The following is a 27,037-nucleotide window of genomic DNA, read 5'->3' as shown; positions in this document are numbered from 1 at the left end:
ATCTATGAAATTTGATTATATTAATTATCTTTGAAAGTATTTTGAAGGATTGTCATTAATTATAAATTTTTATTAATTAGATTTTTTTTAAATAAAGACACGACAGAGTACCTTCTATATAAGCGAGATGAGATATAAGCAATTATTTCCGAAATGTGTTATACATTATTTTAGGTACATAACTGGGCTTCTAATATGTATGCAATTAGTTCTAAGCAAGAAGCCGTATGGTAAACGAGAAAGAGAAGTCTGGCGGCTGGAATGTGAATTGGGAGTGATTACAGACTTGGATTGTCCTATAGATGGTGGTTGGTCGTCATGGACTGCTTGGTCAAGCTGTCAAGGTGGTTGTGACGGCGTGGGACATCGTAGAAGGACGAGAGATTGCACCAATCCTGTAACCTCAAGAGATGGCATTCCATGTGTGGGACCAGATGAACAAATTGAGGCTTGTTTTATTCTGAACTGCTCAGTCCACGATTTTTATAAATTAGTAGAGGGAGACGTGCCCAGAATCGAGGCGTTGCACCAACTGGAAGCCGTGCCAGCGCTACTAGAACGATGTTTACAAATGGAATGTCCTTATGAAGCGGTGGAAGCGGCCCTGTCTTCTGATAACACTTGGCAATTAAACTCTGAAGCATTGTGGAATTCGTTGCAATGCGTCAAATATAACTTGGGATGTCCTATTAGGGGCGAATGGGGAGTGTGGGGGACATGGTCTGCATGTGGTGCTCGATGTGGAAACGGATTGCGATGGCGACTTAGGCGATGCGACACACCGCCTCCCAGCGATGCCACTCTTATCTGTACAGGCACTCCTCTACAATCAGAACAATGCGAAGGAGACCAGTGCGCTATAGAGGAACGTTATACGGAATATTCGGCACGGGGAGCCTGGAGTACATGGGGTCAGTGGTCTGTCTGTTCAGAAAACTGTGGTAGTGGCGTTCGACGGAGAAAAAGAACATGCCTCGAAAGCCATATTCCTTTCGCTACAGTCACTTGGGGAACTCACTGCCGAGGACAGCACGATCAATTGGAGATCTGCATCAATAGCAGATGTTCCATGGACGGTGGATGGTCAGGATGGGGGCCTTGGGGTCCTTGCTCTCAAACATGTGGCGCTGGTAGGCGCTCGAGAACCAGATCTTGTACCAGGCCTATACCGTCCGGCGAAGGTAAAAACTGTGAAGGACCAAGAGAAGAAACAGGATCGTGCTATTTAGATCCTTGCGAAGTCTACACCTATATACATTTGGTTGCAATATTAAATGGAGACTCATATCTGCAATACAATTTATCTGGAAAGAGGTCAACACTATTTCACTTTTATATTAGGTTTAAACCTCTGTCGCCTTCTGGATCCCTAGTACGTCGTGGTTCTCTACAAAGCCCATATGTTCGATTGAGTTTACAGAAATGGCACGTGTGTTTAGATGCCAGTGGTATGTCACAAACATGTGCCCTATCCAGAATTTGTTCGACTGTGGGTATAGAACCTGCAGTCTGGCATACAGCGTTAATAGCTATTAGCAGTCAATCAGCAACTATTCGATTAGATAATGCGTTAACATCTATCAAAAGTTCTTTTCCTTGCGATCCAGAGCTAGAGAATAGTCCCGTTAATGTGTATATTGGGGAGCGATTTAATGGCGAAATACAAGATCTTATATTGAATTTCAACCCATTAAAAATGACTGTTGAAAGAGATAGTAGAAGAAAAAAACGTTCCGATTACTTTCCTACATTTTCTTCAAATGTGGCTTATGAGAAGGCTAACATAGACGAAGCCATTTTAATTCTAGATAACGACCACTATATTCGTTTGCCATGTTTTAACAGCCAAGATGAATGGCAATTGGAAGTAACATTAAAGCCAAAAGGGGACAGCGGAATAATACTATTTCTGTGTGATGATACAATTGACAACTGGTTCTACATGGCCTTAGAAAATATGAGGTTAAAAATGAAATTAGCCATTGGCGACTTCAGATCCGAAAGCAGTAGTACAACTGACTATCCAATCAATCAATGGTTAGACATATCCTTATCTAAAAAAGCAGGAACGAATACAATAGAATCTATAATCAATGCAGCCGAAAAATTACACATTTTAGTAAATGAAAGTACATTACAAAAACGTCGGAAAGCACAGATTCTTATTAATAGGCTCATGACACGCAAAAATAGAAATGTCAAGTCCAGTTCAGTATCCATATGTAATGACGAATTTTTCCTAGGAATTATTCCCCCAAATGTGAAACATAAAGTTTTAGAAGAGTTTAGTCCCTTATCTGGAGTTATAGCATCTCTACGAATAAATGGTGTACTGTTAGACCTTCACAACTGTAGTTTAGAGCGTTATAAAGATAACAGTATTCATTTGTCATCAAGGACTGCAAGCGTATCCTGTTCGTATCATGAAGCTGCATGGGGAATTTCTAATAACTTAAATTTGACATGTCTGCACGCCAGGGTAGCGCAAAAACACAACTCCGCTCATTGGCTTTTTCTAGATACTACTGTAAATGAAGTGTTTAGTGACAAAAATATAAAAATTGTTGAGGACGGAAGAATACTGAGGCTTACTACCACAACGGATAATGATTTGAAAGGCTTTTATACATGTAGAGCGCATAGTAACAAGTACACTTATAATGTAGTCACTTATGGCGTAATAGGTCAGGTGAAATATAACTTAAACAGCCCAGATATGACCACGATCATAGCAGTCTTTACAACAGTCACACTTGTTGTGTGTACACTGTCATGGTTGGTCATAGAGGGAATTCATGACCTCCGTACTGGTTACGGATTTTTCCGTGATGCGCATTTCACACCACAAGAGGAAGCTGAGGCTATTTGCAAGTATATCGACCAAAATGCGCATCTTTATAGTTCTAAGAGTGCTCTTAAATTAGCTAAAGCCAGGGCTCGTCGCAAAGGCAGACGGTTGGCTAGTCGAATGAGTTTTGGAGCTCAGGAACCACAGGGCTTAATACAAATGCAGAGTGAAATTCCTGAAGATAGTAAAGAATCCAGCGCACTAGAAACGCTACCAGCTTTGCCAGAAATAAAAAGTTCGCGCATAGAAACATCTCATGATGTCTACAGATGTGAACCATCGTATATAAGTTCGCCTCGACATGGCTCAATACAGTCCCCTGAATCCAAATTAACTTCTTCTTCAACGAATGACTTGTCTCCGCGCGTTATATGTTCCCGTTTACTAATAACGAAATATAAACACGCGTCAACGGAAAACCTACGTTCAAAAAAAGATAAAACAACACGTAGTGTAGGTGTAAGCTACAATGTAAAACCAAAATTACCTACAATTAAGTCTTCGACCTACATGAATCTGTCACCAGCTCAAAAGGTACTTCAAAAATTTCATGAACTGAAAAGTGATGATTTATAAAGGAGTTTGCAGTGTAGCTTCGCTTTGAATGGTTAGTAAATTCATATTTTTGGCTGGCAGAAAATTAATGGCCTTAAATTATAATTTATCTACCTATCTACGAATAGGCCATTAAAGAGATACGGTCCCTAAGTTTGCTTAACTAGTGATCGGCTAGAAAAACTGATTCTGCAAGAGACCATTTTTATTTTTCGCTAACTAATTTTAGATTTTCTATTTCGGAACCCTTAGCAGTGGCGAAAAAAAATCAAATAGTAGGTACCTTTTCCATTCATCCATTTTTTTATTTATTTGAATGTTTGTAGGATGTAAGTGGTACTTCATTAAATGATTACATCAAACTATTTTTAGTTTTATCACTGGATCAAGTGTGCTCCCTATAGTTACACGTATTAAAATGTGTGTGTTAATGTGTTAGCAAGGGCTAATGGTTAGCAACTAATTCCTTTACACAATTTTAAGACCGAAACAAAACAGGTCTGTTTATTATATACCTAACCTAATAACATTATTTCATATCTACTTACTTAGTCTAGATTAAAGTTAAGAACTAACTTTTCTTTCATTTTTATAAAATAGTACATTACAATACGAGGACGAAAAATTTTTTTCTGACAAGTGTGAGTTTGCAGGCCGAGCCGCAGGCGAGGACTGCAATCACACGAGTCAGAAAAACATTTTTCGTCCGCGTGTTGTATAAAATTTTATATTACGGGGTCGGAAATGGGGGTTTTGCGCACGCGAAGCGTGCGTAAAACGTCAATTTACGCACGCCGTGATATAAAATATTTTTTGTTACGTAGGTAAATTCCAATTTACGTCTATTCCTGACAAGAGATGCTCCCAATTTCTCTTACACAGCCTATTTATTGGCTACCTTCGACTACTTTGAAGACCTTTGAAATGGCATCCCTAAGGGGCTGAATGGATTTCTTACTAACTGAATGTGAACCCTGCGACGGATACCTAAAAGTACTTTAATCAAATGAGGGTAAAAGAGGTCCAAAAATAAAACAATTATTACATCTATTATGTAATATATTTATTCATAAATTAACAATCCAAATGTTTAAACATATTAAAATAGGAACATAAAATACACAAAGGACTGGTTTGGCACAATAAAATGACACCATAAATTACTAAATTAATTAAAATAAGTAGGTAGATACTAATTTTAATCACTGGACAAATAAATAAATGTGTTTATATCATTTAAAACAAATTGGCCTATTAAAATAAATCCCGGGTATACAAAAACAATAATTTAGGGAATTTTTTTTTTGTTTTTGTTTACATCTACACTTATTTATTTAATACATTATATTTTATTAAATAGGAATATACTTCTAAAAATTTTGATAACATACATAAAGAGTTATAATTGTCGTGCATAAAACAGAAAAGATAATACTTATCAAACATGCATTGGCTAACTTCTTAATAATTGAGATTACATACGTTTAAAAACATATCATAATAGGCCTATCCAGTAGGCAGAAGGGTAAATGCGAAAATACTATAATACACGGTGTTAAGATCAATACGATAGAAATTATCTTGAGTCGAAGTCTGCGTCAATTTGCAATATAAAATTTCAAAAAAGATTGATCTTAAATGTTTCCAAACAAAGTAGTTAATAGTTGACTTGAGGTAGATAGCCAGTTGAACAGTCATAGTCATAATATGGATAGATAAAGTACGCGAGATTCCAAGCTACTCGTTATAAATCTTACCCGATCCGTATTATTCGTAAAGAGTAATGATCTTGTTATAAACCTATATAATATGTGCGTATAAGTCGCACTAATGTTAATAGTAAACGTAAGTAAAATAATGAGGACTACAAGTACTTAAATCTTGGAGGAAAAGAAAAAGTTAATCTACATTAATGTATCACTATTAGTTTATGTGCACGAGTGTCGTATTGATAAGTACTGTAGATTGAAAAAAATACATTGTATTCTAGTCTTAGTGAGATTATCGAAAGCTGTATTGTTTTGTTCAACAACCATGTGTCTTTCACAGGTAGACTATAGCTACTTATGTAATAAATTAATAATACAAAGTATACTAAATCACAACAAACAGATATTTATAACGGAATGTACTAGAAGTAGAAGTATTAAAAATACAAAATTCATATTTACTTATATAATAATAAGAATTAAATAAAATCAGACATATTCGACGACATAGACAAAGTTTACAGTGATTTGGTATAAGTATTATGCTTAAATATATTGTGCGGTAAATATTAGAGAAATTGACATATTAAATTACTGGATTGGATTAAACAATCGGTACATTTTAAACATACTACTATGGCCTCTTACGGATCACAAAATTGACTAGAAATTTCAAAAACTTGCTGTAAAAAGGTTTTACACGTCAAAACACTGATGACTTTTTAAGATAGCCTCTATATTTTGTGTGATAAATATACGAGTTCAAAAATCTACAATTGCTACCTTATTCAAATTGACTAGAATACAGTAGCTACAAACATCCATTATTTTTATCGGAATATCATGTCAAATAGTTAACATAATTTACAAGCAATAGATAATATTCTTCACATAATTAACACAAGAGTAGTGTAGTTATAGTAGTACAAACAAAACAAATAAAATTACATAATTTGAGAAATTTAAATGAGAAATGTCATATACTGTTCACATAACAAATATAAATAAAAATATGATCTAAAAACACAAAAATACAATTTTACACAGTAAAATTAATTCCGCAATTCGCAAATATAAATCATTAGATTTATGACTAGAAGATGGCACTGATATAAAAAATATATAATAAATAAAATAATATTCATCTCTTTTATATGTAGATATGAGATTCGTATATCAATATGCAAATTGCGAAATAATATTTGCCTATATAGCACGTTAAAATTAACAGTCACATTAAAATTATTAACAGTCCTAAAATTAAATCAATAAATATGAATAAAATTACTATAGTAGTAAACATTAAATGCAACTAAGAATAAAATGTATGATGTAGAATGCCAAAATATTTAAGGTGATGACACACGACGTCGTGCGTAAGCAGCACCGCTGCTGTGGTGTTGCAGAAAACATTTTATTTGTATGGTTCTATTTGTGTTTCAAACCGGCGACTGCAGCATGAAACCACGTCGTGTGTAATCCCCTTAGAAATTCCAACTATGCTGGTTTTGTCATCTACAGAATAGAGCAATACGTTGTCGTATGAATATGTAAGCCAATCATGAGTAATTTTACTGTGTAACTTCAATGTAATATAAATTTTACTCCGTCTTTTTTGCAATATTATCAAATTCTAAAAATATAATTCCACTTATTTTTGCATTATTATACCAACTTTATTTTTCGCAAATTTTCATCTCCACTCGTTTTTTCGGATCTAAACAGAATAATAAGTTACGAAAAATATTAGGCCCACTGCAAATTACTCTGATTGGTTGTACACACAATATACATGAAACGGGTCGCCGTGTCGTTTAGTCAGCGTGGCTGTGGTGGTGTCGCCCGTAGGACTTGCTGCGGCGGCGTTGCGTGACGGGGGGCGGCGGTGCGGTGCGCTTGTAGTAGAAGGCAGTGCTCAACACTCCGAAACTTAGCAACGAGGACACCATGAAGTTTATCAGAAGGTAAGTGTCAGCGGAATCAACGTATACCGTAAACAGCCGCGCTGAAAATGAAACATCTGTGGAAACTACATTCACGTTTCTTGACACCTTAAAAATACTTAAATCTAACTTACCTGATCGTTCTGTGAATATTTTACTAAATTTGGATTAGCATATTGTTGCGTAAACAAGGGAAATATACGAGTGATTTTCAAAACCTGAATTACTAAATGGCTATAGGAAGTTGCCCTATATGGCATTTCATTATTTATTTTATAGATGTAAAATTTAGATTAGTTTCAAGTTGCATGTACTATGTACATTCCATTCTCTTTTAATGACTTAAAGATTTAAATAATTCAATTGATTTAATGTTCTCATTATATTCTAAACACAATCTAATTTGTTTCTTATACATTCTATGAAAATAGCAAATGAGCCTGCAGTCCACCTAATGGTAATTGGTCGCTGCCGCCCATGGATATCTACAACCAACTCAAAAAAAACAGGTTTAATGTGTTGCCACTCCTGAGGTTTGAGATAGCTCAGTGTTAGAGATGTGCCAAGTCAGGCTGACTCGAGTCAGTACTTGTGTACTTACATAAACTTGCATACTCTAGTACCAATATGTGATACTTGAGTACCAGTGATACTCGAATACTGACGGTACTCATACACTGACTCCAGTCTTATGTACCTTATATAGGCAAACAACTGTGTTACAAAGTACTCTAGTACTTCATGCTAACTCAAGTACATTGTAAATATTGTGGACTCGAGTACTGACTCGATTCGTTTTTATATGAGTACTAAAATACTCGAATACCAAAAATGGCCGACTCGGCATATCATTAAATAGTCAGTCGGCATCCACACCCATCCGCCGAAATACAAGAAACCACACTACAAATATGCCTTATCTCTGGACAGTCCAATTTGTTCTACCACTTTTAAATTACCTGTTAACCAATTTGCACATAATTATGTATACTTACAGAGATTAGTCAACAGTGAAATAGTCCATGTTGTCAGCGACACGGCCTCCGCGTTACCACTCTTCACAATACCAATGATGTAGGTCACCTTAGCGAAGCCGCTGAGAGGAGTGTTCAGGGGCTGGAAGAAATAGGTACATTATTGAATGAACGGAAGTCACTAGTCAACGAGGACTCTTAGCCTATTGTGGGGGCTAGCGTTTATCCTATTATATATACTCTGACGCCTCAAAGAAGGCCATGTGATAAGTGTTGTTGTCTTTGACTAGAATTTTATGTACAAATAATAATGACTATTAATGTTTGCAAATAATATGATTGTGAAATTTCGTAAGCAGTTAATATATTATGTAAAATAAATCATGTTTTATCATAAACATTTTTCACTGCCTCTATAATACTTCTTAATTTTTAATTTAAAGGACAAAATGGGACATTCTCGAAACGATATAATACTTACAACCATGTATTCCAGTACTTCCTTCGGAATAATTCCGAGGACAAATCCAAACACAGTGGCAAAGTAGATAGCAGTGGCCAGGGGGACAATCGGGAGGTTCATCAAGTTGTTGTATTTCAGGACATAGTAAATCAGCACATATAGCTGAGCAATAATAATGGGGTACTCCAAGTATGTCAACACATTGTAATTGTTGGTGTAGTTATACAGGATCATTATAGTGAATCTGGAAATATATGGACATGGTTACCTTTAGTATATGAACTATCGTGGAAATATGAACATTTAAAAAAAATCCTTTAGCAAATTAACAGTTAAGTGACGTTTTCAAGACATAACAGGATCAACGATAGAATTATTCGATTGGAAGGCTATCCTTACTATGCAGCATTTGAGTAAATTTACAGGAGACTGATTAGAACTTGAAATATTTACAAAAAAACTGGCCAAGTGCAAGTTGAACTTGCACCCGGAGGATTCTGTACAACCAAATTATCATTATTTTCCATTTTAGTATTTGTTATGATATAGTAGAATCGATTTGCACCCCTTTTTCAAGATAACAGCTGAAGGGCAAGAGTTGTGACTCCAATAACTTGGATATAGCTTCATACTTCCCCCTCTGGACATCCAAAATATAAAATTGTATCCTCTAACCTTTGGCCGCTTTGGCCCAAAATATTTTAAAATTTCGATGGACTATACTTATTCATTGTTTTTTCCCGTTACCATTATATAGTATAATGCAATTAATGTTCTTGTCCCCTGTATAGTATTTTCAGTAAAAGATAATATTTATGTAATAAATGTTCAATTTTGGTGTGTGACTTTGCGACATCAAATCTCTTTTTAAATTTGTAACTTCGGTTCTGTTGCTAAAAAACTTCAGTACATAAATTTCCTCATCAACGAACTCGGATATTTAAAGGTGTAGGCCATTGAAAGCATGTAGCCCAAGATATCAATTTACATCCATCTATCCCGATACCCATCTATCTTAGTTTTTAATGGAATCAATTTCTTCTATTAATGTCTAGAATACATCCAATGTCTTTTTTATGCTGCAGTAATAAGCATACAACATAACAAATAAACAAAAGATAATCACCAAAATGGACCTGAGACTCTTAGAGCATTTTTCATAGTTACCTTTTGTTTCGAATTTGGCTATCCATACCCAGTTGAGAAATTTGTTATAATGTAGTAACAAATTATTACTAATATTATTTAATTTAAATACTACTAACGACATCTGTTGTGTACATAGTATAAACGTTGTTGATTCGTAAATAAATGTCAGTCGTTGAAAAGCAAAGTGCACGTTATTTCACAGGTTATGGGCAATCGTCCTATTTTTCTTAGTAAAATAGTTTACAGTTTAAGAAAAGTGCTGAACTTTGTAAAAAAATGTCTATGAGCTATATCCAAAGTGTTCCCAAATTAAAAGGACGGCAAAATTATGACGAGTGGAGTTTTGCGGCCGAAAACCTATTGATACTTGAAGGAATGTTACATTACATCAAACCAATGGCGGCGGTCGAAAGAAAGCCAGAAGAAGATGCTAAAACAAGGGCAAAATTGGTTTTAACTATTGATACTGGATTGTACGTGCATATTAAAGAAACATCAAGTTCGGAAGAGTTATGGAAAAAGCTCAAGAATATGTTTGATGATTCGGGTTTTTCACGAAAGATAACCCTATTGCGACATCTAATATCAATTCGACAAGAAAATTGTGATACAATGACTTCGTATGTAACGCAAGTAATTGAGACAGCGCAGAGATTAAAAGGCACGGGTTTTGCAATTACAGATGAATGGATAGGGTCATTATTGCTCGCAGGTTTGCCAGAAAAATATAGTCCCATGATAATGGCCATTGAACACTCGGGTATTCAAATTACCACAGATACAATAAAGTCAAAGCTAATTGATATGGAGGTTTCAAATGTTATCGAGACAGATACCAGTGGCGCTGCATTCGCTGCGAAAAAACCGTACTGCAATCGAAAGAACACAATGAATCCTAATAAATATGGCACGACGTCAAATAAAGTGACAGATGAAAAGAAGACAATTACATGTTACAAATGTAAACAAATTGGTCATTTTAGAAATAATTGTCCATTAATGCAGAAAAATAAGCAAAGCAATGCATTTAGCGTGGTATTTTTGAATGGAAAATATAGCAGACATGAATGGTACGTTGATTCCGGCGCAAGTGCACATATGACGGCGGTAAAAGATTGGATAAACAATGCAAATTATTCGCCGAGTTTATCAAGTATTACTGTTGCGAACAATACAGTTGTGCCAGTTTTGTGTTCTGGAAACGTACAGATAACGACGGATTATAACTACGAAATCACAGTTAAAGATGTGCTATGTGTGCCGAGTCTAACAACAAATTTATTATCAGTGAGCGAATTGATCAAAAACGGAAACAGTGTAGTTTTTGAGCAAAGTCACTGTTACATACGTAATAAGAATAATGTGTTGGTAGCAACTGCAGTGTCTACTAATGGTGTTTACAAGCTTCAAACTAAAGAGGCAGATTGTTGTTTAGTGGCACAGACGTCAGTATCTGCGAAGATGTGGCACAGGAGGCTAGCACATATTAACAGCGGCGATTTGAATAAGATGAAAAATGGAACTGTGAATGGATTGACATTTGATGGTACTAGTGACATGACGAAGGATAAATGTGTAATTTGTTGCGAAGGTAAACAGTCAAGACTACCATTTTCACGTGTCACAGAAAGGAGTACTGAGACATTACAGGTCATACATGCAGATGTTTGCGGTGCAATGGAAATAAAATCCATCGGAGGAGCCCGGTATTTTCTATTGTTTATAGATGATTATAGTCGTATGACTTTCATATACTTCTTGAAGAATAAAGATGAAGTATTTACTAAATTCAAAGAATTTAGAATGATGATTGAAAATCAACAGAATAAGAAAATAAAGATTCTACGCACGGACAATGGTGGTGAATTTTGTAGTAAAGAAATGAAGAATTACTTGATAACAAATGGTATTATTCATCAGAGAACTGTTGCTTATACGCCGGAACAAAATGGTGTCTGTGAAAGGGCTAATCGAACAATTGTTGAGAAGGCAAGATGCATGTTGTTTGACGCAAAGCTCGGTAAACAGTTTTGGGCTGAAGCAACAAACACTGCTGTATATCTTAAAAATCGCTCTCCAACTTCAAGCCTTGAAAATATGACACCATATGAAGCGTGGTACAAAAAGAAACCAGATTTAAGTCATGTTCGTCTGTTTGGAAGCCCAGTGATGGCCCACATACCCAAAGAGAGAAGATTAAAGTGGGATAAAAAGGCCGAGCAATACATTCTTGTTGGCTATGCAGACAATGTAAAAGGATATCGTGTTTATGTACCAAATAAAAATGAAATCATCATAAAGAGAGATATAATAGTCATGGAGGGAAAAGAGGATAGTGAAAAAATGGAAGAGAAGGCTATATGGATTCAGAATGAAGAAAAGAACTTGATTCAAGGAACTGATACAACTCATGATTCACAGGAATTAGGTGAAGAGAGCAGAGATTCAGTGGGGGACAATACCTTGATGAATGAATCTCTGGCCAGTACAAGTTCTGATTCATCGGCTTATGTGGATCCATATGAGACTACAGATAATACTTCAACAGACTCAGTTATACCAACAGATATTTCAACAGGTGAGTTACAAGCTCTAGAAGACGTTGAAGTAGTTGAGAATAAGAGAGTGAGACGTCCACCAAATCGCTATGGATATACAAACATGTGTACTTCAAACGACTTGCCAGATGCTGAGGATATTGACTTCTCTGAAGCGCTGCGTGGGCCTGAAGCACAGCATTGGAAGCTGGCCATGCGTGAGGAGCTACAGGCATTTGAGTACAATGAGGCATGGGATCTCATAGATGTACCAAGCGATAGTTCAATAGTGCAGAGCAAGTGGGTTTTTAAAAAGAAGTTTGATGTTAACAATAAAGTAAGATATCGTGCTAGATTGGTGGCAAAAGGGTTTTCACAACGAAGAGGTATTGACTATGAGGACACCTTCTCCCCTGTTGTAAAACATTCTACCCTAAGAATGCTATTTGCTCTATGTGTACAATGGGGTATGGACATAACACATCTTGATGTGACTACGGCGTTTTTAAATGGATACTTAAAAGAAAACATTTGTATGGCTATTCCTGAAGGATATGAATGTAAAGATAAAGGTAAAGTTTTAAAACTTAAGAAAGCTATTTATGGGCTTAAACAATCATCTTTAATGTGGTTTGAAAGGGTGAAAGATTGTTTAGATAGACTAGGTTTTAAAACAAGTTCTTATGAACAGTGTTTATTTACAAAATTAAGTAATAATGTTAAATTAATTGTAGCAGTATATGTTGATGATTTTTTGATTTTCTCTACATGTAAAAATGAGACAGAAAAATTGATAAATGCACTAAATACAGAATTTAAGATTAAAGATCTAGGTTGTGTAAAAAACTATTTAGGTATGAGGATTAATGTAAACAAGAAGTCTAATACTATAACAATAGATCAACAGCAGTATATAGAACAATTGTTATTAAGATTTGATATGTCTAACTGTAGATCAATAGATACTCCTATAGAATGCAAGCTAAATCTTGAAAAAGCAGAAAATTGTATAACAAATGTACCTTATCAAAGACTTATAGGAAGTTTAATGTATTTAGCTGTCATGTCTCGACCTGATATTTCATATTCCATTAGCTACTTGAGTCAATTCAATAATAGTTACAATGAAACTCATTACAATCATGCAAAGAGAATATTAAGATATTTACAGAAAACTAAACATTATTGTTTAAAATACAGTAGAGATAATTTAAATTTAAAAGGCTTTGTTGATGCTGATTGGGCTGGTGACATGTTAGACAGGAAGTCTTATACTGGCTTCTGCTTTACCATGTGTGGGTCTGTGATATCATGGCAGAGTAGAAAACAGAAGACGGTTTCGTTATCTAGCACAGAAGCTGAATATGTAGCATTATCAGAGGCAACTAGAGAAGCCATATATTTAAGAAATTTGTTTTACGAGATTACAGGTAAACTATGTACTATAACATTACATTGTGATAACCAAAGTGCATTGAAATTGGCAACTAGTTCACAATCGCCCAATAGAACAAAACATATTGATGTACGTTATCATTATGTCAAAGAAGCTATAAAAAATAATTTAGTTAAAGTTATGTATGTATCGACTCAAGATATGCCTGCAGATTTATTGACCAAAGGCTTATTTTCAAATAAACATCATAAATTCTTGGAAATGATAGGTCTTGTTCCTCAGTGAGATTTTGTTTTATTTAGTTAAAGAATTTATGTTTTTAAGTTTATTGTAATATTTCGTTAAGTAGGGGTGTTATAATGTAGTAACAAATTATTACTAATATTATTTAATTTAAATACTACTAACGACATCTGTTGTGTACATAGTATAAACGTTGTTGATTCGTAAATAAATGTCAGTCGTTGAAAAGCAAAGTGCACGTTATTTCACAAAATTTACCCTGTTTATTCCCTGACACCATCATAATTACAGAAATGATAATAATTGGAAATAATAATTATAATTACTAATTATCAAAATTATACTTCGGTATTACATAAGAAAGAATAATAAGAAATCTAATTATAAATATTTAAAAGCCAATAATATTATAAAATAAAAGACAAAAGTAATTCCAAGTAGAGAATATACCATACTGAACATAAAGTCTTACCCAGAAATCTCCAGCAGCATGGCCTGAGCATACAGACCCTTGGCGGACCTCTTTTCCCGAATATACATGATTTGTGGGACTTTCAGGAAAAGGCATGATAGTATAGTAATCAAGCTGAGAGAGTTCGCAACGAATTGTATTATATCGAACTCCATGATGCAGATACTGTAACAAAAGCAGGATACAATATTGTATCGACGCAAGGTCGCGGTCGAAGCGGCGGGCCGGTGATTATATTTAAGTTGGCAGGGGTCTCGGCCGAGCTGCGATCGGCAAATCTGTCCACACTGATTTACTGCCAAGGTCAAAATAGTTACATTGAATATAATACCTACGATCTACGAAATTAATACACACACACTACTCTATTTAAAAAAGAACTTATTTCTTACCTGAGGTTGCCGGATCGATAACGAGCTCAAATGCAACTTGTACGTCGAGGACACGAACACTACTAAACACTTGTTTAACACATATTCACGAACACGTTAAACGCATGCGGCCCGATGTACCGGTATGATAGTATTGATTGATTAGTGATTGCTGTTTTACATACAACGGCGACCTCTCGTATTTCTAGCTTCCAGGTAGGTAACCTACCTATTCTAGAATTCTTGTCCGATGACAGCTTTCTGCTATCTCTGGCTAGGAAGCTGGCTACATTTTTTATGTGATATACTGTGTTGTCATACATGTTGCAACAACAGCGCCACTATGTCGACACAAACAAAAATATTTTGTAGTAATTCGTGAACCGCGGTACGCATAAAAAACATCAATTTGTATTTACGGCTTATTAGTATTAACACGGTATTCAATACGATATTTTTTGAAAATTTTTAAATTCAACCTTCTTCTTAGCAACACTGTGAAGTGTCATCAATGTCGTTGTCAACATATTATTTTACTATGTTGTCAATGTCAATTTTGTCGTTGTAATATTGTTGATGGTTTTATTGAAAGAACAGCTAAGAAATAAAATTATTAAAATTAACAATTGGTACACTATTTATTTAGTAGAATTTTAAATATTATTTTAGAATAACCTTTGTTTTTTTTTTTAATTTATTTCATGATATTTAACGATTAGAAACTAGATGGCGTTACTAGTATCGTTCTATCTAAAATCAAATTTATAACCTATCTTATGGTGAGTGGTGACTACTTATATATTTTCCTTCTCATATTTCAGTATGAAGGTCATTGATATGAAATAAATTGTACATCCAGTAGGAATCCATACGTCAAGAACCTCATAGAAATGCGAGTACAGGAACCCACGTCTGGTACCATGACCCCCCATTTGAATATATTTTCGAATATAGACTAAATACCTATATAGATATAAGTTGTAGTAATTGTAGAAATTCAGCCATTATTCAAATTTAAAGGTGATAGAACTCGTTGCGGTTCGTCTCCGGAGGCACCAACGCCACACTTATTCAAGTTAGGTTTGGAAGATATTGTCCCTGTAGTCCCGGGACTAGAATAGGGCTACGGTATCTCCCTCCTGTCGTAAGAGGCGACTAAAAGGGGGCTTCCGGGGTTGCGGGCGGCAAGATTCGAGGTCGAGCAGTCCGGTAAGCACCTCCGGGAAGGATGGCAGTGTGTGTGGTCGCATACCGTCGTAAACACCAGACGGTGTGGCGAGTCCTGGAGCTCACCTGGGTGGAGCCCGAAGGGGCAACGCATTCAGAGGACTCCGGTTGCATTCCGTCGGAGATCCCGGAGTCCTCTTGGCAACGTAGAGGACGGTCACCGGGGGGGTTTTAGTGCGTTAAAAATCCCACATAACCCTGTGTTGCTCCCACGGCACTGGATACCTTTTGAAAGATTCCCCCTCGTAAACAAAAAAAAAGGTTTGGTAGATGTAGTAAAAGTTAACATACCTATTCTGGGCGTTCCAATTTAGTTCACAGGTAACAACGTATCTGTGACTGACCTCAAGAAGAATTCTAACTTTACTGGGGTTGATTACATGTGTCCATGGGCCGTTGTAACAACTTAGCGTCATGTGGAATAAATACCTACTGGTTTCCTTTTTTTTTTTTAAATTTGAACCTGACGATAAAGCAGACGTGCTACCTGATGGAAAGTAGTTAACGTCGCCTATGGACATTTGCAACACCAGAGGAGTCGCCAAGGCATCGCCGGCTTTGAAGGAGAGCTCTTTTTGCACCTTTTTTGAAGAGCCCCATGTCATTGCTACAACCATATTATAAAAATGGGTTCACCTTTGGCATTTCCGTAGATCCAACGAACAAAGTAAACCACAACCCGCCCGCCTTACGTGTTACTAAAGCGCTAGGTGGATGTAACCACTGAACCGTATTTGGAGTCACCTGGAATTCCTAGTGGCTTCGAACCATTCATGTATATGATACACCTTTATTTAGTTCACGAGGGGGAAACCTTCAAAAGGGACTCGATGCCGAAGGGAGCGACACCGGGTTATATGGGATTTATACCGCACTAAAAACCCCCCCGTCCTCAGCGCTTGGTGGAGAACTCCGAGACCTCCGAAAGAACTCTAAACCCTAGGGGGAGCAATTTACGCTCCTCCCGCACAACTGGTGTTTACGAAGGTATGCGACCACACATATCGCCGTGGTACTCGCGATTGCTTGCTGGACGGGTCACACTTCCACTCTAGCCGCCCAAAACCCCGGAAAACCCCTTTTAGGCGCCTATTACGACAGACAGGGTATACGGTAGCCCTAGTTTAGTCCCGGAAGTACAAGGGCAGTGTATGATATACCTAGGACTTAGGTATCTATTTTTAGGGTGCAGTGCCCAAAGGCCAAAAAACACTAAACATAAATTACAGTAATACCTAACTCTACTTACGCTAACCTAACTTACTTGAACACGGAATTGCGCGATTTTCAGATCTCGTCGATTCGTCTTTTGTTTCAGCGACAGGCGACTCGATTACCGATAGACACTCACTCACTATTTCATTTAAGGTACCACTTTTTATATGAGGCTGTTAGAACCAGAGTGGTCTAACTACAAAAAACGATTTACAATATGGAGAAAAGTAAAAATGTATAGTCCGCTCTGAAGTTGTTGCGAGGAGATGTAGTTAGACGCGATTCATTTATATATTTAGAGCGGACTAGCAGCTGTACGTAGACTATACAACATTCGTAAATTACGAAAATAAAGATAGGTCAAAGAACATTAAAATGCAGTTAGGCCACTCTGGTTCTAGCAGCCTCATATCTACTTAAAGCCGACCATAGGTATGTGTGTTGGCACTAGAGGACTAAGATGGTCGCCATATATTTCGCCAAAGACATCCACATCCGTCTACTGAAACGCAGTATCGAGAACGTCCTAAAGCCCTCAAATGATGTCAATCAAACAGGTGTTAGGAAAAGGGTAATTATTATAAACGCTTTCTACACTCACAGCCCCACACTAGGATTCCCTGTGTCGTGGGTGCCATGTACACACACATAGACAAATACACAAACACCCAGACCCAGAACAGAAATCTAAATTCACCATTTAGATATCTGTCTGGCCGGGGATCGAACCCGGGACCCTTTGCGCGTCAGACCGGTATGGTGACCGCTCCGCCACGCGGGTCGTCAAGCCTTATTATCGAGTATAACCAGCAATAGAAAACCAATAGATACCAAAAAACTGTCAAAAAGAACGTTACATCTTTCGACTTAAGGGGCACACCGCCTATCCGAATTCTGCCTAACAGCAGTGTGAAAAGTGCAGGGCGGCAATGGCCACTTTCAATAAGGTGGACTATATTTTTTATATAATATTGGAGTAGCAGACGAGCATGCAGTCCACCTGATGGCATGTGGGTACTTCCGCCCGTGGACATCTGTAATCAACGAGATAAATTTAAATTCCTACCTGACGTCAGCCATAAGTGCGCCGCTCTCCTGAGGGCTAAGTTGTATGCCTCGCATAAGTATATCTCTCTTACCACACCTTTCAAACTAGAACTCATCAGCGCTTAACACTGCTGTTATTAGGCAGAAATAGGTGCGTCGGTGGTGCCGCCGGAGCCGAATCACAGAGAGTTCTACCAGAGTTCCACCTTCTATTTGCTACCATAATGCTTATTTGCTACTACTTTTTCATAAATAAATATATTAAAGTTATTGTTAGTTTACCTAAAACATAAATACACCTACGGTTAGTGTAAATCCACCTTAAGTTGTAAAATGATTGCGTTGGCATCAAGTGCGTTCCAAGCCACCAACGTTTGACCTTTAATCAGAAAATTACCTACAATATTATAAAGCCAGGTCCCAACACGTGCCATCCTTTACCGGGAATCGCTTATAAATATCGAGGAACAATGCTATTATATTCACGACACTTTAACAACACAATTACTAAGAAAGTATTAAAGAATATTAAAAAATGAAAATTATAAAATCAACAAGAGAACTTAAATTAAAAATTTAAGTTTTTATTTCAATAACCCGAATTCAACCGGAAAGGTGCTGATTTTCAAGAAGCTGAACAGATTTTCTTTAATCTTGTCTGGCATTAAAACGCTCAGGAAGGAGTCCAAATAAAATATCTTCCATAACCTTCAACATTTTCAGTAATAAACCTTTATCTACTTACATATTTATCACACTCCGTTACAAAAGACAACGAAAATCAGATGACATTTCGTAGCCCTAAGCGAGGCTGAATATTCTAAAAATATAATAAAAGCGTGATAAAAATAGAATGAGTATTTAAACGTGACATACATTATTAACAACCAGCAATTATGTGGTATATTCAATACATGAGCCTGTATATATATATATATATATATATATAATATTCTATACATATGTAACAATTGGTTTTGTTGTGTGTTTTACTGTTGATCTATGCCATAGATCAACAGTTCTTACCATAGGTTCTATGGTAAAATCAATACCCTTATAGATTATATACATAACGATAACCTAGAGAAGATAAACTTCTTGCACGTAAAGTATGCACGGAGTGATACAATAACTCATTGATTTTATTATAGAAGTAGAAGAAGTGCTTGAATCATAAATCGCAATTGAGAGAAGTTATTTTGGTGGACTTACTTTATTTGGTGGTGCACAAGCATGCTGGTGGACTCTGCTTCAAGCCTCAGAACCAGCAGTGGGACACTGAAGTCGGTTAATAACAACAGTAGCAGTGGGACATAGAAGTCGGTCATTAAGAACTACCGCTAATATACTGTTTGGGGGCGTAGAGGTGGAAATCCAGATCATGTTAATTATGAAGTAATAAATATGTACGGTATTTTAACGATAGAAAATATATCGCTGCTGTTATTTAGGTACTTTACCCACTTAATTGGCTTTCTAGACATATTCAGTTGAGAAACCAAATGATTTAAACGAAACAAAAAATCGAAAGAGAGCAACTCTGTAAAAAATATCTACCTACTTTTTCAGCTAATTAAAATCACCAAGTGCCGAACGAATAAAATGGTAAAATGTTTTGTTTGTAATATAAATACCAATACAAGGAGAACGATTCGTTTTTTGCCATCGCAAAATTATATAACATTTTCAAATTGTACAATTGTACATCCTTGAAGATGGTAGAACCCTCCGTGGTTCGAGTCCGGCGGCACCACTGCCACACCTATTTGTGCTTAATACAGCAGCAGTTTAAGCGCTGTTGTGTTCTGGTTTGAAGGGTGTGGTAAAGGAGACATACTTTTCCAAGTTGGAGAGAACTTAGTCTTCAGAGGTAGCGGTGCATCTGTGGCCGACCTCAGGAACAAAACTATCTTATCTGGGGCACTTTACAGATGTGCAAGGACGGGTGGCCACTTACCATTAGATGGACTGCATGCTGCTAGTCCTATGTTATAAAAAAAACATACCAACCTACGTACTGGACTATATACAAGCAATTCGTACTAGAGTAAACTCCGGGGAAATTTACACTAAGTTGCAGACTCGACCCGCCGAAGAAATAAGGTCGCATTTAATAAAAATTGCATCATTAAACCAACAAACAATTGCTTAAAAAACAATATTCATTTAAAATATATTAAAGCTACATACGTTATTAAAAATCTATAAAATGTTTTGCCTAATAAAGATCGGAATTAAAAACGCGTATATTATATCGAAGTCGAACCCAAAATATACGATACCGAAGTATGTTAAACTTAATTTGGTTATTTGAGATGAACATAAATTAGTTTCTATGCCTGATGCGAAACACCTACTCACTAATTGGATTGAACTGCATAACTACCGATCAACCACTATTACCTATATACAGGGTGTCCGCTGCCCAGTTAATAGTTTCGATGCCTTAAATGATGGTACTCGTAAAACGCTCAATTTTATAGACAAATCTACTCTTCATCATGAAATGACCGTGGAAACCTTTTCATTTTTATGTTAACGCATATGATTACTTACTTCAAGAAAATGTTTCAAAAGTGCCTGGAAATACTAAAAGCACTTAAGAAAGCAAATTATGAAAAAATACTACTTAGATATTTTTATTTATGTTTCACTTTGTGAGCACTTCAGAAAAAGGCAAATAAGATAGTCAAGGTAACTTGTTACACGATATGCACCAATATAACTCTTCAGTGAAATAGATTATATATTATGGTACTTAAATAAGTCCTTAAAAATGACTATTGATTTCGGTAGTAGGGGAAATGCAAATGGTGCGCTATGATTAAAAACTCCGAAACCGCTGACCGGACACCCTGTGTATGACGGCAATAACATTAATTGTTGACGCAGATTTCCATAAATGTACACACCTATCTACATATATATTTGAAGTAATATGATTACATTAGATTTGTTTACATAAACATTAATCGCAGGCCTAATTGCTAAATGCCTGTTCTATTTTAGCCTTTAGGTAGCTGCAAGCAGTAACATGAATTACGAATCGATAAGAACGAAGTGTAATGTTCGTAAGTACGTAACAGTTCATCCGTGATGCTTCTTGGTACTAAATGGAAATGCCCACGGCCAGTAAATCTATGGGTTCATGCACACAGCGGGCGACCACAGACACGTACCGTACAAAGACTCTTCCAAACACAGACCTGTATTTTACAGTTCTGTGCTTCCAACAGTGGGTGTCGGTCTGGAGATTCAAGGTGAAAGAGAAGACGCTTTCTACCCTCAGAGCCCCACGCTAGGATTCCCCGTGTCGTGTTTTGGACATTCACAAAGACGACTGCACAAACACTCAAACCCAGGACATGTATCTAAATTCATAATTTAGATAGCTATCTGTCCGGCCGGAGATCGAACCTGGAACCCTCTGCGCGTTAGACCCTAATTGTCGTATGGTCAGTACCCCACGCAGGTCGAGAAGCAATGTGAGAAGTCACAACGCACCTGAAATTATTGACTAAATACGTAGGAAGTTCGTACGATTTAATGATCCCAGACATCTTTCTTTGTTTGGGACTACTTGAAGTCACGGGTCAATCACAGCTCTTAAGGAGAATATTCGACTGGAATGCCAGGTGGACTTAAGGAAAGTCATGGAAAATATGGTAAAACAATTTTGGGGCAAATTTGTGTCAACGATGGTGGAAGACACTTGACATATATCATATTTCCTAATTGACAGAAAAAAAGTTACAGGTCCTGATAAAGATTTATTTTACTCAAAATCACTTTTTTATTCAGTACAAAAGTTATTCAAAAAAAAACAAAAGAGGGTGATTAATTTTGCGCCACCCTATATAAAATATGAAACATTGACTTCATAACACATAGATAATTTTACAGTATAAGACATAAGTGTGGGTTGTGACAATTAAGTTCGTGCAGTGAATTTACCCAGCAAGGGATGTTGCCTGTTATTAATATAATAGTGACTTTAGTATCAGGCACATAGTTTTTGTTGCGAGATTACGGCAATCCAATTTCCTATAGACACTATAGATAGTAGAAAAATATAAGGAGATATGACGCACGAGGGTTGAACCTTAAATTCGATACCAACACTCTAAGAATATTATTGCTGTAGTCCCTGTAGCTAAGGCCGATATAGGCATTGAACATCGAAAGTATGCATATTGCATATCCATTTACTACAAGCTTGTTATGCTGCCTTACACTTGTAGCTTTGCATATTTACGCACACCAGTGACAGGCTTAAGAGATTAACAATTTTACCCTTATGACAAACAGTTAAGTTTCGCGCCAACAACTGTTAAAAGCAACAGGTACTTATACTTCAAGAAACTGTTGATTTTGTTATTATTTATGAAGGTAAGACGACTTTTAACTTAATATCTCAATACGTATAAAAAATACCCATCTAGATTATACAAGTTTAAAATTATTTGCCCTTTTAAACATTATAAATTTCAAGTTTAAAATAATACTTTATAAAGCGATTTATCGTGGACTGGCACGTGTAACTATATATAGATTTGGTTGTGGCTTTTATCATTTGACTACACCTCAAAATCTACCCACGTCAAAGTCACTCTTGCATGAAAATGACTTAATATTTATCGTTTATTTGTTTCTGATCCTCAAACAGCTTACGTCATTGGGCCGGCTTTCTGTCGCCGACATTGGTCCGAAATTCGTACACGACTCTGCGCAGAACAAGTTAAACCCCAAAGCGCAGCTCCAGCCTCATCCCCCTGACGGTCCCAGTTCGCCCTGACGTGGCTACAGAACGACGATAGCCCTCAAACTGAGCTGACGCTTTATTACCCGATCAGACGGTACGAGCGAATCTTATCGGCTGTAGGCGCGTTAACTCACTTCATAAATTAACAGAATCTATCACTCATCGTCGTTTTCTGTAATAGTTTTAAAGTTCTAAAAAATATTTTGTGTTTTAAATTATTTGTCTCTCAGTTTAAGTTTAAATTTGGTTGTTAAAAAGTGTAAAAACTTGTTTTAAACAAATTTTAAGTGCTTCGGACTCTTAGGTAAGTTACTAAAATTCTACTTTTAGATGTATTTTGAGTAGTCGTTTGTTTTTACTATTATTTTTGTTCGTAGTAAAGTTTTTTTAAGTGTATTACGTTTTTAATTGAAGTTGCGGTAATTTTAAATAAAATAAAATTTTCAACTTTTGTAAAGTTTATTTTAATTTCTGGTTCCGTTAAAATATGTGTATTTAGAACATTTTCTTTGGAAATTACCGTTTAAATAAAGATTTTTTGTGTTTTGTGAATTATTTCTACGGTTTTCCCAAGTACCTACCTGCTACAAATATATTTTATTACATGCTTTTTAAATGTGTTTTATTGTGTCTAGTACTTATTATGAAATTGTATTAGTGCGTTGTGTATTAATGTGTGTTTATTACGATTTTAAATAAAGTTTTGGCGTAAAAGTTACTAATGCGAATGTAGGTATATTTCTTCCATAAAGCTCTGGGTTTATAAAATTATGAAGTAAGATATTTTTGCAATTTCTTGGCAAAATATTTATTATGAAAGTAAGATAAATAATATTTAGGGACCGGAAATTAGATATTTCCGCAAAAGGGTTTTCTTACAAATTATATTGAATCAATAGCAAATCACTTTAAAACAATTGGGGCCTATTTATTACTTAAATAAGACTTCATAAATTTTACGTAGATGCGAAAGTGTCGAAAATAATCATAAAGTTTATTTGATTCAAAAATAAAATTATTTCCCAGTTTTGATCATGATTTCTGAAATCTGATTAATTTAGATCAGAATAATTATAGCCCTGTTTGCTCAGTCTTTGTCTAAAACTCCTCAGTTGGTTCAACAGATTGCAAGATAAATGCGTATAGGCGAAACTGGAACAAACACGAAGGGAACAGAAACAGACACAGAAACAGACAGAGAGACAAACAAATAAATAGACTTTCCAAGTCATGCAATTCATTCATATTTTTCTATTATGAAAAAAAAATAACTTTCGAAACAGAAATAATAAAAAATAGGTCTCATCAAAAACTTCACTAATTATTTTTACCTCATTTGGAAAAGATACAGGATGTATCTGAGATTGATCCCCAATATTACCCGGACTGCATCGATCAGTACATTTCATATAATACAGGTTAAACAGATGTGGAAATATGGTAAAAGTAAAATTAATGAACTAGGCTGATTATGGGGTATTTACCGTTTCGTCAAAATAGATACGCGTAATGGTAAGTGGTTTTGAGATATGGTAGAATTAGCATTGTTCGGCCAGGGAGCTGCCACCGTCACACCTATTTCTAGGATGACGCAGTTTTTTGATGGAAGGGTGTGGATGTCGGCTGAGTTACATTTTAAGCGACCGTCTAAGTCCTGAGTTTAACTCCTAAGGGACAACGCTATGATCGGCTTCGGGTATAACTCCAGTTCTTTACGGAGTTTGGTACAGACATGACTTTAACATCACGTAGATACATGATCGTTCGCCATTCCATTTTTATAAAAAGGTAGGTACATCTACGTAATTGCAACAGGTTTATGCTCGTTACCCAGTTTACGGTGTCAATAATAGGGCAGTAAAATATATTTCATACCCGTCCGACGCCGACAAGCAGTCTGATGGCTAGTCGTAATTTATTTTTATAATAATAAAGAGTTCATCTATGATAGTATACCGGGTTCGACTCCCGGCTGAGTAGAACAAATTAGGTATATGGGCACAAGAGGATATCGTGATGCAAGTGTAAGGTACATTTTTTATACTTTACATTACAAGCTGTTATTTAACTTTTTGGTTTTTATGAAATTGGGGGTCAATCAATTGAGATGAAATTTTGCGCAAGTGCTTGGTTTGAATAACTATGCCTAATTATGATACGGGTATCAAATAATAGGGTTCTTTTTTATAATACAGTAGTAGTAAACGAGCATGCAGACCACCGGACGGTAAGTGACCATTGGCACCCAGACATCAGTAATTAATCCCAGATAACATCATCGATTAGGTAACCGAGGCCGACCGCAGATGTGTTGGCATCCTAAGGACTAAGTTCAAACGCCTCGGATAAGTAAATAATATGTCTTCCTCAACACTCTTTTGAAAGCGGAACATAGTAGAAATAGGTGTGCGATGGTGCCTTCAGAATCGGACCGTAGGGGAATAAATGACGTCACTCTAAATTCAAAATGGCGGACACTTCAAGATGGCGGAACAACTTTATTTTATATACACCCACTTGATATGGGTATCAATTGAAAGGGTTTTCTGGGAAGAAGAAGGGTTTTCTGAGAAGATTACAAAAATGTTTTTTTTTTTATAAAAAGCTTTTTTAAAAACGAGTATTTTTATACAAATTTATTTTGGTATCATAAATGTACAACGATAATTATAACGGAAAGGTAAGTTGATTTGTATCAAAGGTAGGCTCGTTTCGCGCGCACTATTGCGCACTGTTTTTCGATTTTACCACGGAGCCGTTTATTTTAAATGGAAATAAATTGTGAAAATGAACATTGTGTTTTTTATTTGGTGTCGTTGGTGTAAGAAAATATAATGTACCTGTTATAGTTATGTGCAAAAGTGTTACAATTGTATTTTTTTACCATTAAACGGATTTGATTGAAAGCGGTGATATACTTAGGAGAATAATATGTATTTAGAAAATATATTGGTTATTTGAAGTATTGTTTACTACTAGGAATCCTTTCTTCTATATCATAAAATGCCGGCTTCATATAAAGATAGCAAAAATTCCAGCCATTCCAGCCATCTACAAGTATTGAAGATAGTACGTGGGCTTTCCTAGAAAAGTTAATTAATTGAACTCACACATGGCTGTGCATTTAAGAAAGATCCTTTGTTAAATAGGTATATAATTCTTTTAACTAACGATTGGAAAAAGGCGGAAATATATATGTTCGTTGTTCTAAGTAGGTATAGCCATACCTAGTGGAATTTAGGAGCGGTTTTTGTTTTTGAATTACAGAATCCTAAAAATTTAATAAGTGTTTTAAAAAATTGCGAATTTAATTAAACGACATTGTTTTTACATCTTAATACAAGATGACCTCTCGTTCTTTTTCTAAAAGTAGGAACTACTTCATGCTATAATGTCTCCTCGGTCAAACCATGTGGTCGTACGCGCATATAAGGAAGAGGAAGGGGGGCCGGCCCCCTCTATAGTCAAGCATAACAAAAATGTCAAAAGGAGGGGATAGGGGGGGGGGCGTAACCCCCCTTCAGCCCGCGTAGGCAAGAAGTTGTTTTGCAAAGGCAAAATTTTAAGACAACTTATTTCGGTATCACACCTTCTCTCCCGTCTTCATGAAATAGTGAGATTTTTTAGTCTCGCCGATGCCACAGCTTTTAACCCACCTCCCCCTCCCAGCTCCCCATCCCCCCCCTCCCCCCTTTTAACAAACTAGGTATACTCACCTCCTCCCAGCCTTTTAACAAAACCAGGTATAGCATTGCTTATATGTCATTGTTCTATATGTGCAACAAATACTATAGTACCTAGACACTTGTGACATACTACCACCCTACCGCCGTGAATTAAATTACATTCGTGATTGTATCCGATGTGTCCACTCCAAACTATAGGCACGTATTCCTGTCGGGAAGTAGAACAGCGCTGCTCTGTAACGGCTAAACGAATTATGTGGATAGTAAGCATCCCTCATCTCTAGGGATAATGGCAACGGCTATTGAGGACAGGCATGTCTTATATTTGCCAATATAGTCGATACTTTTAGATTTTTTGAAGATATTAACGTTTCTATCTGATTTTGAAATGAAAACTTTTTGTCTCATTTACTCGTATGATTATTTGAACGTAACTATAA

General features: G+C 36.2%; 2 protein-coding genes across 3 annotated transcripts; one reads left to right on the top strand and one right to left on the bottom strand.

The window, feature by feature from the left end:
* Positions 1–54: 54 nt before the first annotated feature.
* Positions 55–3,687, top strand: LOC140743451 (uncharacterized). Its single transcript, XM_073074734.1, has one exon. It carries the CDS (start codon positions 128–130, stop codon positions 3,422–3,424), a length of 3,297 nt encoding a protein of 1,098 aa, XP_072930835.1. The 5' UTR covers positions 55–127; the 3' UTR covers positions 3,425–3,687.
* Positions 3,688–4,441: 754 nt separating this feature from the next.
* On the bottom strand, positions 4,442–15,136 carry LOC140743450 (solute carrier family 66 member 3). 2 transcript variants are annotated; one of them, XM_073074732.1, is made up of 5 exons: positions 14,682–15,136; positions 14,290–14,454; positions 8,511–8,736; positions 8,051–8,171; positions 4,442–7,132 (listed from the first exon to the last, which is right to left on the bottom strand). In XM_073074732.1, exons 2-5 carry the CDS (start codon positions 14,442–14,444, stop codon positions 6,927–6,929), a joined length of 708 nt encoding a protein of 235 aa, XP_072930833.1. In that variant the 5' UTR covers positions 14,445–14,454; positions 14,682–15,136; the 3' UTR covers positions 4,442–6,926. The 2 variants fall into 2 exon arrangements, with proteins under 2 accessions (XP_072930833.1, XP_072930834.1); XM_073074733.1 differs by having other exon boundaries at positions 4,442–7,117; positions 14,682–15,131.
* Positions 15,137–27,037: the final 11,901 nt, after the last annotated feature.

Source organism: Epargyreus clarus, unplaced genomic scaffold (assembly GCF_041222505.1).
Source record: "Epargyreus clarus isolate Ecla_fem2 unplaced genomic scaffold, WU_Ecla_fem_2.2 ptg000007l, whole genome shotgun sequence".
NCBI lineage: Eukaryota > Metazoa > Arthropoda > Insecta > Lepidoptera > Hesperiidae > Epargyreus > Epargyreus clarus.
This window is presented reverse-complemented; position numbering and strand designations above follow the sequence as displayed.